At 33.7% G+C, this 16,454-nt stretch overlaps 1 protein-coding gene across 1 annotated transcript in view; it reads left to right on the top strand.

Moving 5' to 3' along the window:
• Positions 1–16,454, top strand: part of TRHDE (thyrotropin releasing hormone degrading enzyme) — a 389,993-nt gene that overhangs the window by 305,533 nt on the left and 68,006 nt on the right. Inside the window, exons 10-12 of the mRNA XM_037049432.1 lie at positions 2,800–2,888; positions 8,646–8,779; positions 8,874–8,929. Of these exons, the coding sequence (XP_036905327.1) occupies positions 2,800–2,888; positions 8,646–8,779; positions 8,874–8,929 (279 nt within the window). The remainder of the gene's footprint in view (positions 1–2,799; positions 2,889–8,645; positions 8,780–8,873; positions 8,930–16,454) is intronic.

The following is a 16,454-nucleotide window of genomic DNA, read 5'->3' as shown; positions in this document are numbered from 1 at the left end:
AAAATACCATCAACGTATAACATGCATCTGATGTATTAGACTGGCACTTTCAAGGAAAAAATTCTCCCAGGCTATAAAACTATATGGGACTTCTGTAGGGCTTGGCTTGTACTTGAGTTTTAAAACCATGAAGATGATGTTGAACCTTAGCATATAAAATATTTAGAGTAAGATAATGCATGACATCCCATTAATCTTACAAATTACTTTCTCTTTTGAAAAAATATGGCTTGCAGTTGAAAATTTAGTACTCAATTTTGTGTTACTGATCCTTTAATTCACTGTGACATTGTGGTCGAAGCTTTAATACCAATTTTATCTGTCCTTTATTTTGTTATATTAGGGGCAAATAATGTTTGACAAACATGTTTATGACCATGATATAAAAAAAATTGACCCTTGAGGATTTTTAACATCTTCAATTTTACATGTCTCGTGTCCTTTCACTGACACTTATTTGAGTTCACAATTTACTGACCCCACTGAATGTGGGACTAGGTACTAAAAGGTCAAGTATATAAAGTTAATCTTGGCCTTACCTATAGACTTAGTTGACCCCTTTTATTTTCCCTCAGTGTAATACAATGACAGTTTATGGGATTTCCGGGCTTTTGCAATATCTCACGTATGAAAAATATGTGCATAGTTTAAATTTAAAATCAGATCCAAAGCCAGACATTGTTGTTTCTTAACTAATTATTCCAATTAATCAAAAATAGTCTTTTTAGACAGAATGGCTGTTAAATAAATATACCAGTTCTCTGTGTTTTCTTCATAGTAAATCCATCACTAAACACTTGTGACATATTCCTAACATTATGTTAGGCGCTTGGAGGTTTTCGTTAAAAACATGACACGAGTTGTGTTCATCCACATCTTCCTCATGAAATAAGACATGTTTTTTTTTTCTGTAGATTATTTATTTCCTGGTCTATTTTGTGGAGTCCACTGCACTATAGTGTTAGGTGTCCACATGGTTGACACTCAAACACTGATTAAGTAGAGCATATCATTTTTAAAACTTAGAATCTTAAACATATTATTTTGACTTTCTATATTGGAGATAGTTGTATAAATTACGGATTTCTTTCAATTTTTTGTTTGGCTTTTGTACTATTGCTGAGTTCTCTTTGTTGTGAATGCAAAACAGGAAATGATAAAATAATCCAGTTCCATGTGACAGATTTAGAGCACATGCCTGCCCTCTCTCACAGCTCCAAAGACATGGTCATTATGCTTTTAGTTATATAACTCCAGACATATTCGCTGCAAAATTCTCAGCTTTCCATTCACTCCACACGTATGGAACTCACACAATATCTCTTGTTACATTTTTAAAATAAGTCAGAAAAAGTCAAGAACCCTATGATTTCATCACACGAAGCATATAAAATGGAAAGCAGCAAGTGAACCATCAAGGAAAACAAACAAACAGAAACGCATAGACACAGACCACAGTAAAGTGGTTACAGGAAGGAAGGGGGCTCAGAGGTAGTTAAGGGTGACAGGGTTCAAGAACATAATGGCAGAAGAAAATTTGACTTGGGTGGTGGGCACAAAATGCCCCACACAGATGATGTAGCAGAGGATTATACACTTGAAGCCTGTATTATTTGATTAACCAGCATCATCCAGCTAAATTGAACAAAAACAATATTAAAAATAAAACATATTTTTTCCAGGCTGGATATTGTTAGCTTACGCTGTTGCTAATGGTGCAATGATAGGTCAAGATAATATGACTATATTTTCGGGAAAGAAACAACATTTAGTCACTGAACTTATAAAATGATACAACACGCATCTGGCTACTCACCTGAGACTAAATTGATATTACTCCACGTACAAGTATAGGCCTCAACTTTTATCCTATAAAAAGTAAAGTTCTGGAGAATGCTTCTCCTTAGTGTGCTAGTTGAGACTCATGACCGATCTCCACCTAATGATGGGTGATTTTACAGGTCAGTTTGGAGATTTCATTCCAGAAAACAGGGCAGTAAGTGTGCCCAACAGTGCTCTCAGTGTGAGTCTGGGTTTAGGGGGATATGATTAGTTTTACTTTTCAGTTACTCTGCTTTAGGTGTACTACATTCAACTTTCTGTAAGAATATGCTAATTGTATCTTTTAGAAGAATTGGACAAATAAAGAGAATATTGAAATGTAAATGCATGAAACCACTGAAATGTCTATTAATCTAACATAGAAACAAGTAGAAAGGATGTGACTTTAATTAATAAATGGTGTGACTCAGGTTTATACATTTTATCTACACTCAGGTCTATACATTTTATCTACTTTTTATTCTTAATACAAAATGCAAATCTGTTTTTTCCCCCAAGATAAATTGTTTTGTATCGAGTCCTCCTTTTAAATTGAAATTAAAACTCTTCAAGGCCAAGTCTGGTTAGTGACATTGAAAGAGTAAATTCAGTTCTGGCTGATGTGGCTCAGTGCCAGCCGGTGAACCAAAGGGTTCGATTCCCAGTCAGGGCACATGCCTCTGTTGTGGACCAGGTCCCTGGCAGGGGGCACTGGGAGAGGCAACTACACACTGGTGTTTCTCTCCCTCTCTTTCTCCCTTCCTTCCCCTCCCTCTAAAAATAAACCAAGGAAGAAATCTTAAAAAGAAAAGAGAGAGTAAATTAATCTTCTTGACATATTCCTTACTTTTATAACTAAGGAATTTTTTAATTTCCTTAAAGAGAATAATAAAAATCACAAAGAAGGTGCATAATGCATGTTGTTTTCTTATTTGTTATAACTATTTTTATTCTTAAAGCTTCTCTTCTGTTTTGCAGTTACCTGTGGCAGATTCCATTAACTATTGTGGTAGGAAATAGAAGCCATGTGTCTTCAGAAGCAATTATTTGGGTGTCTAACAAATCAGGTAAATTATATATTCTCCTGCAAGGCACTTTTTTATTTTAGATAATTATTTAGCAACCTAACCTCTGGTTTCAGATGTTATAAAAATGTGAGTAAAGACAGATTAGAATAGAATGTAGAGAAATCATAATCACCTTTACAAAATTAAGTATAATGTAATATAATTTCTACACAATCTAATTTCAGTTGATTTATATATATATGTAAATTTTTGTCTTGGATGGGAAATAGAAAATTTAAAAGTAGTTGTAGTACTAATTTTAGCTATTTCAAATTGTATCACTTTACAAACCCAAATATAATTGAATTATAATCAGAACTCCTGATAAAGCAGGATACCTAATACTGAAATACAGGTCACATTTTTAATTCCATTTTCCTGTCATCTTCTCTTTACTAGGTAAGACTGTTTAAAGACTGGGTGAGGCAATATTCTTCATAGAATTAGATAATTATAGGGCAGAAGGGAGGAAGTTTCATCAGTCCTTAAGCTATCCCTTATGTAGGATCAATTCTTAAGGAGCAGAGAGAGATGAGATTTTATTCTATTTCTAAATATCTTCAAATAACATAGTGACCTGTTTCAGTTCACCATCAGAAAGCTATTTCTTGACTCCAACCTAAATCCTTTATTCTAGAGGGAGAAACTGTCTCTTTTATTTGTTTCCCATTATTGTTCTTTTTAAAAAAATTGTTGTTCTGTTACAGTTGTCCCAATTTTCCCCTGTTGCTTTCCCCTGCCCTGTTCCTCTCCAGCAGTCATCTCCACTCTGTTGTTCATGTCCATGGTCATTTAAACTTGTTCCTTGACTACGGACTTCCCCCTCTTTTCCTCCTTATCCCACTCCTCTCTCCCATCTGGCCATTGTCCGTCTGTTCCTTGTTTCCAGAACAAAACACAAAAGTGAACAAAATAGAACCAGAGGCATGGAAACAATGATTGTTCTTTATGTAACATTTAATGTATATTTAGATGGGCAAGTATGTCAACGTTTTGTTCTTCTTGCTCCTTTCAAATGCTCTGCCAATTGCTGTTATCTTGCTATTTCATAGGCATCACTTTAAACAGCCACGCTTGTTTTTTTTCTGAAATCAGGTAAGGTACAAAGAAATACACAATGACATGAACATTGTTTATTCACCTCAGTCTTGCTATTATAAGGGAGATGTAAGTGCTCACAATACATACACACACAAGAAAATATTCTTACAGCAGAATCTAATTTGTTTACTAGAAATATAAACACTTGTGCATATATTTCTAGTTGAATTTCTATTCAATTTTTATGTTATTGTATTTTTAACACATAATCACAGATTATGAAAATATATGCTTTCGTTTATATATATTGTATATAAAACATTCATATGTGGTGCACTGAAATGCCTATTTAAAAACTTATTGGTGTTTCTCCTTTTAAATCGCATAATATCTATTCTTTTTATTTCTTGGAGTTAGTATTTATATGATGATTCTGAATTCACATTTACTGTATTACTTTTCCTTGTATTTCTCTTTTGCCTCCATGTGGTTGTTATATTTATCTACACAATTTGTTATGTGATGATGAATGCAAGCAGTGGGTTGTTATAGTAATGACCTAACCATTAGAATGAAATCAGCCTTTTATATGATTGCTTGGAACATGAAAAAGAATAGCTTTTTAGAAACGAAGTAAAACATTTCTTGTTGGAAGATAGAATGGAAATGGGAAAATTAGAAGAGCACAAACATATTGATCAAACATCAGAATCATCCCCAAACGTCACTTTTTGGGGATGTATCTCTCCACATTTTGTATGTCTCTCTCCACATACAGTGCAGAGATTCAGAGCAAATCAGATTCCTTTGGGGTACATTTTCCAGGTCTGTTTTCTCTAGTTCCCTAATTATTTCCATGCTTTTATTCATGGTACCTTCTTACTCTACAGGAATTAGCCCAATGCAACTCTTCTTGACCAATAGTCACAGGTCATTGTATTTGATTGGTTGTTTTCATTTATAGTCTTTCAGTATTAATCATGATAACCAAATGATATTTGAAGCCATACATTTGTCTAAAACACCATCCGTGTGAAAACACATGGTTTTTATACCCAACTACAGAGTATGAGCTGTGCATAACTCTGGGAGAGGGTATTTCAATAGACCAGGAGTTTATGACACACCCCATCCGTGAAGTTGTTCAGTGTTCAACCTACAGAATTAACGTGCCATTTCAGAGTTTTCAGTTGATAAAGCATCACCTCAGTTAAAATGCTGAAGAATTTGTGGCAGCATGCCTGTACCTACTCAATGTTTCTTAGAGGCTTGTGTTACGTCTTGTTGCTCTTAGAAAGGACCTAAAAGAAAGGCAGCCTTTCTATTTTCCTTGTCTCATCTCATTCTAACTGTATCCACTTTTGCCTTGAAGTTTTTCCTCTCAGTGATAAAAAAAACACCCTGACATCAGGAAGAAATTAAAGAAAGAACTTTATTAATCCTTGTCTTCTTTTATACAGGGTGGGACAAAAGTAGGTATACACAGTTGTGGATATGCAAAACACGAGTTTATTCTTATATTCTTATTTATTAATTAATGTATTATTTTCCACAGAACAACTGTAAACCCACTTTTGTCCAACCCTATATGTTGTAACTTTTCCTCCCTCTCACATATAGTCAATTAATGTCAATGAAACATATTTATCTATAAAAATATTAAGAAAGTATTCTGGTCAATTATTGTCAGCATATATAAAAATTACCTTTTAATTATAGCAATCAAATCAATGTTTTTGTAATTTTTCATTGCCAGTCATATAGATTTAATCTTACTAAGGCAAAGTCATGAAGAATACAGAGTGGAAATTTGATTTGAATCATCATAAGCTCTTGACACTTCAATTTTTACAATGGTTTAAATGAATATCTAATTAATTCCAAGTTAAGGTATAGATCACTATAGCCTAAAAGTAGTTTTAAAGCCAATTTTTAAGTTATCACAAGTAGGCAAAAGGATTTATCTCTTGTTTTTATTATGAAAATACTGAGGATATAGACATTTAAAATATAGTAACTTGTATGCTGACTGGCTATAACTTAAAATGCAATGGAAGGGAATAAAAATAATGCCAAATGTTAGAAAAGATTCAAAATAAAAGAAAAATTAATGCTGAAGAATAGGAGTGACATTAAAAATTAGCATAATGCTGTAGTGCTTTCCTTAAGCATTTTCAAGAGTTTAGTGAGAAAACCAGCATGTGTTATAGCTGAGTTTGTTGTATATTGTTACCCTGGTTGAATTTTTGTTTTAAATTCTGATTGTTCTGTAACCAGCCAGTGTTGGGTAGAAAGGCCTAATCTCCTTTCTGTTGTTATTCTAAATAATGCATATAAAAACAAAAAGTTCCTACTACTCTATGTCTTGACATAGTTAAGTCTTATGCCATTTTGGATACATTCTAAATACCATTTTTAACTGTTATTACTAACATTTGAAATATAACTTCCATACTTTTTATTATGGTACTTACCAACTACTGTACCTCATTAGACCACTAGAAAAGATCTCTTTAATATTCATTGCTTTCCATTAGTTAATTTTCAAATGTTCTTCAGAACTATTTAGAGATATAATTAACTAGAAGGGAAAAGATTTAAAAACTATTACAATATCTTTTAGGGAATCATCTTTCCAAAGATTTCATTTATAACAAAGGCATGCATAAAATTATTCACAAACAATAACATCTTTCAGGTTTTAGTTAAGAATTTAATAAAGTGACACTCAATATTTCAGTCTTAATTTTTCCTCAGTGGATTCAGGTGTGACTAATTAAAATCTGTCTTCATAAGATTACTTTATTTTTTAAAAATGCCATATTTTTGTTAATTTTTTGTTTTTATTTTTACATCTGTAAAATGGATGATATTCTAAAGCTTTATAGAATTTTGTGGATAAACACATTAAATTTTTGAAAAATATACAAAGTATCAGAAACCTGGAAAGCTATTAATATTTTATAGCAATAGAGGATGCATTTATTTTCCCAGGTAGCATGGATTAAGATACGTAAAATTCTCAAACTAAGAAAAATAGCCCCTTCTTTTAATCATAGAATTAGAAAGGACTTTAAATGTTATCATTTGGCCCTTAGGTTATTATAGATAAGGAAATTGTGAATGAAAGAGAATCAGTGGCTGAAGTTGGAAACATTTACACATATATATAGAAAAAGTGGTAGTAGAACTTCTTTTCTATTCCTGTTCTAATTCTTGTTTTCAGTGCTCTCCTCTCCTTTTGAATCAATATAAGACTGTGGAAAATGTATATCGTAGTGCAGTGAAAGTGTTATATCATCTTGTGTCAATAGAGCATGACGTGGCGAATAGGCACCAAAGTCAGGAGACCCGAGGTGGACCATTTCCAGCTTTCTTGGGCAATTCAATGAACCTTCCTTTGCCTCATTTCTTTTTATGTCCCAACAGATACTATTTATAAAGGTGGCAAGAAGTTGAAGTGCTATTTGAAGCCTTAAAGACTAGATAATTTTGTTCAGTATGTGTTGATGTTTAAGAATTTTTTTATTATACATTTTTGAAAATTGCATATGTGTGACATGCATTAGATCAGCCCATCCCATTCCAGACCTAAGCAATTAATGGTCACTGGTGCTCACCCAGTAATTTTTGTGGTATAATCTCTTCTCTTTTGTGGGCTTCTATCTGAGAGTACTCTATAAAGTTAGTGTTTAAAGAATAAATAAAACCTGTGTTGTAGTGAGATGTGTAAAAACCTTGACAAGAGAATGAGATTCAGAGGTTGTGCTTCAAACTCAGACATGACACAGTTTCTATGATGAATTTTCTGGTTTCCAGTAACTACAAAAATTAGACCAGTGGTGTGTGTGCACACAGGTGTGCACGTGTGTATAAAACATAAATTTTAAGTAAACTTCATACATTATGTAATGTCTGTGAAGCATGAGTCCTAAGAACATCAACAAAAATGATTAGAATTGTGACCTAAGGTTCTTGGAAATCAATAAATGCTAACATTAAAAGCAAATGGAGTTCTCTCTCTCTACTTGATAGAGTTAAATATATAAGTTATAAGATTACTGTTACTGGTCTGCTTTAATTGAATTACTGGAGAGTATAATCAAGTTATCATTTAACAAAATGATTTCAATAAGCAGAATTTTCTCTTTGTTCTAATTATATGTAGCGATATTAAAGTCAAACAAATGAGGTTCCTATTTCCAACATTATTGATGATGCTGGAAAGTGTTATTTATTAGTACTTCCAAGAAAGCAAAAGAAAAAAGGCAGTGAACCACACTGACTTTCAAACAAATGAGCTCTATGGTAATCAGTTTCTCACTGAACAAGATGAGTAGATGTGCATCTAAAACCTTTTCTTTTATTCTGGCCACATATCCATGCACAGATTAGTAGCAGCCACACAAATACAGTGGTATATTCCTTCATTGCGTTTCCTATTTTGAAAAAATATGTATAGGTTATGGACTTTTGTCAAGGACAAAAATGTTAATTATAAGAAAAAATTGAGGTAGTGAGTAATCAACTAAAGATTTTCTCGCAAATTCTAGATATAGTGATTAATTGATTAAAGAGTAGATTTTAATTAAGTATTTAGAATGGTGTTCTTTTTAAATTATTTGTATTCTAATATCTGGTATTAAGAAAACATACTTTATACCATTTTAACCCTTAAAGTTTAAAGCCTGTTCTACCCCAAAATGTTATTTTCAGAGCACCACAGAATAACTTCTTTGGTCAAAGGAAGCTGGTTGCTTGGGAACATCAATCAAACTGGCTATTTTAGAGTCAACTATGATTTAAGGAATTGGAGATTACTGATTGATCAATTAATCAGGAACCATGAGGTAAACTGGATTTACTCATCAAAGATCTGTTTTGATATGTGAATCTGCCATTTTAATCCTAAGTGATCCCATTTTGTCCTGGTTGCTCTCCTAGGTTCTCTCTGTCAGTAATCGAGCAGGCTTGATCGACGATGCCTTCAGCCTAGCCAGGTACGTCCTCCTGGGGATCTCTCCACAATAACACTCACATGCGTAAGACATCCTTTAGGTGCTAAATCGTGTGTATATGTTAAATAATATAATGGGGGACCCCCCCCCAAAACCCACTGGAATTAACTTCGGGAATGCTGCCCCTTCTACTACAGGCTTCCCTTGTTAGGTAAATGGTCTAGGAAGGCCTCAGGGTCAGTGTGCCTGCCGGTGGTGTTGTGATAGGCTGCCTTCTGCTTCAGTGAGCTTTTTTTGAAGGCTCTTTCACTGCATTTGCCCATTTCTAGATGGGTGATTTATGAGAGCACCTGCCCACATCGCGCTGAGTGTTCAGCAGTTTTTGACCAAGAACATCACCATCTCTATGCCCCACCCTTCCTGGTCACCTGGTTTTGCCTGGAGACACTTTCTGTTTGTTTTCCGGGAAGAAAAAATTCCTCAAAGGGAAACATTTTGCCGATGTGAAACAGGTGAAACAAAACCCAGCAGAAGCACTAGAAGGCATCAAAATCTACAAGTTCAAAAACCGTTTTGAGCAGTGGAAAAAATGTCTTGATAGGTGTATTGCATCACATGGAGAGTACTTTGAAGGTGACCGAAGTTTGAACATGTAAGAATAAATACACAATTTTTTCAAGAAATAAAGTCCATTTTTTTGGCTCCCACCTCATAAATCTTTTAAAAACAATTTCTAACTCACATTCTTTGTGTTTGGAGATGAATTATAATAGTGTCCCAAACTCTCGATCAATAGCAGCCATAGGGTATTTTCGAGACAGGAGAAGTTTGATCAATTTTCACTGCAAGTTCAATTTAACACTCTGGAGATTAATAATCTCTTCCCAATTTTATTAATGAACTCTACAAAATAATTATTGTGCCGTATTTGATTTTTGATGGGAAATACCTTCAAGCTTTAGCAATTTTTTGGAATATACTAGTATATCTTTTTATAATTTTTAAAATCTTAATTCACTATGGAAAACTTTTCCTGCATGATAGAAATCAATATTCAATGGGCTAAAGATCTTTGGAAAAAAATATATATCAATCTTGTAGCAGAAGTTGTTAATTGTACTAGTTGTAGTAATAATGTTATTGTCTTAATTGCATTTATCATGTTAAAATCAGTTATGCCTTTAGTCATTAAATGTCACATTTTTGTTGATTTTTAATATTCACATCAGTAAAATTTCTTGTAAATAATTTGATTTGTTGTCAATAATTTGACACAATCTATTCAATTTTAAGACTATTAAAATAAAGTCACACCTTTTGCATTTCATATTCAACTACAGTTTTAATTTTAGAAATCTGATATTACAAGCTATGAATTAGGTCATGTGTAATTTTTATTACCTGGTTTTCATGATTTACAATATTTTCTCCTATGATAATTGTGTGAAACCATTTAACTATGTCTATGCTGATACAAACATATAAGTTGTCTTAATAATAACATTATTATATACATAGGACCAGAAACTGCTTTTATAATTTGTATATATGATCAAATTTAATTTCTTTTCCATGCATTAACAAATTTATAATCACACTCTGTTGCATTCCAATTCACTAAAACTAATGGGCTTAAATATGGAAGGCTTAATAAATAATTACAGCGATGGAGTTCAGGGCCAGGTTACAGAGGTTGGTTTTTGTATAAACAAATAAAATGTAAGGTAAACACATAAAATTTGGCAAAGAACAAATTTTAATTGCTCTCAAGAAACAAAACAAAACTCCGATCTTTGCCTTTCTGTTATCACTAAAGAAGCCAAGAACCATTACTAGTATTTTTTCTTTCTAGATGAGTAATGCTGTATCAGTGCCTCATTCTGACCCAGCGTGCTGAGTGTCAAGTACAAAATTGCTTCCTTGATGAACGGCAAGGAAATTTCTAGTGAAATTGTACCAGGCGAATGTAGTTGTTTAATGAGAATTGGAGTAAATTGGGCGGTTCCACAGCACGGCGTCCTCTTATTGGGCAAAACATTTAGAAGTAACAGAGGTGAAGGGAGGCTTACTGAAGTAGGGCTTTGGTTGTGGAGATGAGTAAGATGTAGCTTTTGCTCTACAATAAGACATGAAGACACTGAAGAAAGTATAAAGTATGATATGAAGAGTAATTTGACACAGAAGTTTAGATATGCAATTAAGCTGGAAATAGAATGTATTTAATGTAACAGTACACTGAGAGAGAAATGAGAGAGAGAGAGACGGAGAGAGAGAGAGAAAGAGAGAGAAAGAGAAAGAGAGACAAAATGAGATTGGAAGCTAAAAGAGAACTAACATCACCAACTAATAATTATTAAGGCCTGAGAAGTTTCCAGACACTGTTCTGGAAACTATATGTCACTATATAAATTTGTATATGTAACTATATAAATTACACATAGTAATTTATATAGTTCTCACAATTTTGTCCATATGGTCTGGATTTAGAGCCCACGATGTGTATCTGTGTATCTATATCTGTTTATGTATATTACTGCATATATATACATAAAATCAGTAATATTATTTATTTTAAAAAAAGAGCCAGGCAATATGGAAAGACTAAAAGCATTTGAAACAGTAGTGCATGTGAATACTTATGGATTTGAAGTGACGGTAAGAAAGCAAGTAGGTAGTGATACCCTAAAGACAGGACAGCTGGAGATCGAAAGGAAGGGATCTTTAGACTCTTTTGCACTAAGTGATAGAAGTCATTTTTAAATGGGATATTAATGTGGATGAATAATTTTTGAAATTAAATTCCTCTTGAGTACATTGCTTTCTATGCTAACTGTGGAAGCCTTAAATGTTTGAAGTAAATAATTTCATTTTCCTTTATACAAATTAACTGGGAAAATATGCAAATATCATTGAGTATATATTAAAGTTTTCTTTATTGATCATAAGATAATTTTTTAGGATGCAAGTAAAGAAATACAAAATCAGATATGTTGAGGTAAATTGCCCTGCACTTACTTGGTTAACAGTTATTTGTATTTCACTGTATTTTAGTAAATGCTGCATAGGTTTGCTACTAACTGCCATCAACCTTCTTTCAGTTTCTAGAACACATCATGCTCTCTTTGGCTTCTTAGGTAATAAGTAGAAAATAGCAAATATTTATTAAAACATACATTCCAGGTATTGTACTGAGGCTTTTATGAATGGCCTTGTTCAGTTTTCTTTGTATGCCCATGGAGTGGGTGTAATTACTATAGCCATTCTACAGCTGGGACGTAGTAGTAAAGGGGGGTTTAGTGACTTAATTCAGATGAGATAGCTTTGAAGTGAGGAGTGAGTGGGGTTTGGAATTCAACCCCAAACGGTGGCCCAACCTATGACCACAAGTCAGAATGACTTTGCCCACCCTCATCTCACTTGTCTGTCAGGAATGTTAATATTCACTTAAAAATTCTTTCACTTGCATTCACTTACCGGAAGCCTTGCCCGTCCTTCCGATCAGAGTGCGTCGACATCCTGAAGACCTCTGTTATAGCAGTCGCCACCTTGTAGCTCAAGCACTTACCTTTCCGGATTCCTAATGATTCTTGGATAATCTCGAGAACAGAGCTTTGCCTCATTCTTGTGTTACTGCAGCCTAATTTAATCACAGGATTTTTGCCAATATATATTTGTTGCATGAGTTGATGTTTAGTTATTAGTTATTCAAACTATGAATATTCACACTAGTGTTTTTGTGCAACTAAGTAAACATATTCTAGGTATTCTTTTAATGGTTGTTTTTAAATGATAAGCACCACATTAATGCATTCTATAATTGTACAACATTAAAACAAAAGAGAAATACAAGGTGATAGTTTTCCTTTCCTCCACCCCCCTGTCAACACTTTACCCTCCTCACAAGTAAAAATATTATTTACACTGTATCAATTTGGCAATTTTTTATTTACATTTTCATACAGTTGATTTTTCTTTACCTGAACAGAAATTTATTCTGTTATCTGACTCACTGATAAAAATAAGTCTGGGGAGGTTTATTCCATTGTTTCTGATTTTGGGTTATAATAATCAAGACTGCAGTGAGTATCCTTGACTTGTCTGTTACTGCACATACATGTATTTTTATAGGATTGATTCCCCAAGCGGAACACTTGGTTCAAAGAGTATAAAGTTTTTAGTAAATATTACATACTGTATACCAAAGACTGGTCCAGTTGAACCCTCTATCAACCGTGTATGACAAGGTTCAATTCCCTCAAACTCACCTTGATACTGAAGAGTGTATCTTTTACGTTTTTGACAGTCTGGCAGCAAAAATAACTTTTTCTGAAGTTGTTAACTTGTGTATCTTTTATACATATGCCCTTTCTATATATCACTGTCTGATTTTCTTTAATACGTTTATAACCAATTGGGCCAATCCTACTTATTTAAAAGAACTCCCGTATTCACAGACTTGAAATGATAGTTTTAGTTTTATACAAATGCTCATGTTTCAGGGAATTGATGTGATTCTGTGTAATTGGTCTCTATATTTTTAACCACTGGTGCCTTATTTTTCCAATTAATTTAGCATTATGGTATGTTGCAGCTGATGAAATTTTCTCTTGTCCTTGTTTAAAATCTTGCACATATAATCTCTTAAATATAATTTTAGAATGAGCTTGATAAAGCCCATTAAAAGTTCTGCTATAATTTTGACTAGATATGGTTTGGATTTATAAATCAATTTTTAAAGAAATAACATCTTTTTATATATGAGCTTTCCAATTCCAAAACATTTTACTTCTTCCTATTTATCCAGGACTATCAGTCCAAGGTCTGCACATTTTATGCACATGGTTTGCGGTAATGTCATATTATTTCCTAATTTTTAAACATGATATATTTCTTAGGAAATGGCACTGCTTCTGCATGTACATATTCTGGTTTTCGTTGCTGGTGTATGCAGGATCAATTAATTGATTGCCTTGCAGATTTTATTGTGTTTTGAATTGAACTTTGAAATTAGTGACTAAGATGCCTAGATTTTGTTGTTGGTTGGTATTCTTGTTTGGTTTTGTCTTTTGTTTTCATAAAGCATTGTTAGATTGGGAGATATAAAAATGAACAGGGTGCATTTCTTGTTTTCACTGAATTCATAATCTAGTAGGAAAAATACATTGTAGATGATGAACTATTGAATATGCTCAGCATATAAGTATTATGAATAAAATATTATGAAGACACTGGGAAGAATTAATGTAGCTTAGGAAGATTACGGAGCACATGATACAGTAAATAATATTAGAATGAAAATTTACTATGGAAATCCACGAAAGGCTTAAAGGGAGGAGATTAAGAGCAGGAGAAGTGTAAACTAGAGGAAAGCCTTTGCTGAACCATTGCAACAGTGATGCTCATGCTACAACTTGGGTGAAGAAGAAGAGATTTGAGAAGTAATGGGATTGGCAGCCAGAGGAGGTGAGAAATGTTATTGAAGTCATTAGCTTCCAATGTGATTGAAACTGGAAATTTGGAAGAGTTGCCAGAGGAAGCGTAATGACCACTGGATTTGTATATTTAAAGCTATTAGCATTCTTCAAGGACAATTTTAAAAAGCTATAGAAGTGTGCATCACTGGATTGTGGATCTATGTTGTATTTTCCTCAAAATATTCAAAATATGTGAAAATTATTTGGAAAGTCTGTTCAGATCCAGAGATATTCCAGAGATAAGTGATGATGATGGTCACCACCACTCTGGGCAGTCCCTGAACTGATTCATTTATTTAGTCGTCACTTTCCTGGAAAATTCAATTATGCAGAACACATGCCCATTTACTACATTATTAATATCATAACATTCTTGTTTAGTCTGTGTAGCATATTTAGAAAAGTTCTATCACGGACTATTCCATAAAGAGTCTAATCACTTACAAAGCCTTCACAAGAGCAGATTATTACAATTTAGTTTGCAGACTTTGTTAAGGAATAAGATAGAAATGATCTCTTTAAAAATATTAGTGTTTTATTAGCAAAAAGCACCAGGACCTATATCTTGAGATTGTGAATGTCACACTTAGAAGCGCTCTATTATTGGTAAGCAGCATCATTAGTGCTTACTACATGTTTGATGAATGTGTATGTTAAAAAATTTATAAGTACATTTTTATCGACTTGTTTCAGACTTTATAAATCTGAGATATGTTAGGGAAACTTGAAACCCCGTATAGGAACCAGTGAAAATATAATGGCTCTAGAAGAAGTAAATAATGAGAACATCCCAAACCTATGCTTAAACATTGTTTTTGTTTCTGAGGTCTGGTTTCAGGACTGACTCATGGCGTTGTTAAGGCCACTCTGTTTGCAGACAGAGTCATAGTAATCAGCTCCTTCAGGGACTTCTTTCATCATGGCTTTTACTGGAGTTTCTTCTGTTTCTTCCAGATGGCTCTCCTGCATTTCACTTAAAGTTTCTCTTGCAAATCATGTGTTGATCATTTCTTCACTCACTGCAGAAAATAGTGACGTGAAGTGCCTGAAGAGCAACTCTGCTCCTTCAGCTTGGCTAGACGAGGAGCTGTGTTTCCCACTTTGATAGCTGGTTGTTTAAATGTGTGATGTGCTGAACGTTCATAAATGAGAGGGAGAAGGAATGACTTAGAAACCTTTTGTGAGAAATATCTTGGCAGGCTGGACGTTTGGTCCCGATTCTCCCACTCTGGTGTGGTGCAAATAGGGCCACTGCATCCAGCTGAGCGTGGCAATGCAAAACCCGAGGAAAGATCCTGGGGACCTCCGATGCTGCCTACAGCTTCATAAATTCTGATTTTAGGAAGGATGTTTAGTTTATGAATTCTTTCTTTAATTCCCACCTTTTTTCTTTTTTAAAGTACTACATATCTCAGCATACACACTTTGCTTTCTAAGTTGTTTTTGATAATGAAATCATGAAAGTTATTATTAATAATAGATTAAGAATACTGATTGGAATGCATTTTATATTGTACTCACTGGCATGGAGAGAAGGATGATTCTTTTGCTGTTTGTATTTGACTTGCTTGCGAGAAGTATCTATGTATGATTATGTTCTTATTTATCTTTTGTTAAATCACCCTAATATATATGACAAAGGATTATGATTAAATATGAAATTCTGAATGTGATAAAACTGTTTATTGCAAATAAGATTTATGGTTGGCTATCTGCATCCAATCATCTGCCACTGACCAGGAGTCATTAAAATTAGCTCATAGTCACCCTCCCAGCCTTTCTAACCAGTGCGGATCTTTTCCTGCTGAACAGGGAGTGACTCAGAGTGAGTGGGCTCAGAGGCTATGTGGCCATCCCCCCAGGTCACTGTGTTTCCCACAGCTCAGAGGCTGGGAACTCTAATTACCTATTTGTCATCATCAGCTAATGATCCTCTTGAGAGATACAGAATGTTACCTTGCAGTCCTCTGGTTTTGCACCTTTTTGCATGCAATTACTTAACAATTCATATTCAAAAGGCCTCTAAATTTGTCTTAGTTTATGCAACCCTTTGTCACAGATTAATGTTAAAAATAATTTGAAAGCATTTTCAG

The sequence above is a fragment of the Sturnira hondurensis genome, unplaced genomic scaffold (assembly GCF_014824575.4).
Source record: "Sturnira hondurensis isolate 20B ecotype Veracruz unplaced genomic scaffold, ASM1482457v3 Scaffold0006496, whole genome shotgun sequence".
In the NCBI taxonomy this organism is placed as follows: domain Eukaryota; kingdom Metazoa; phylum Chordata; class Mammalia; order Chiroptera; family Phyllostomidae; genus Sturnira; species Sturnira hondurensis.
This window is presented reverse-complemented; position numbering and strand designations above follow the sequence as displayed.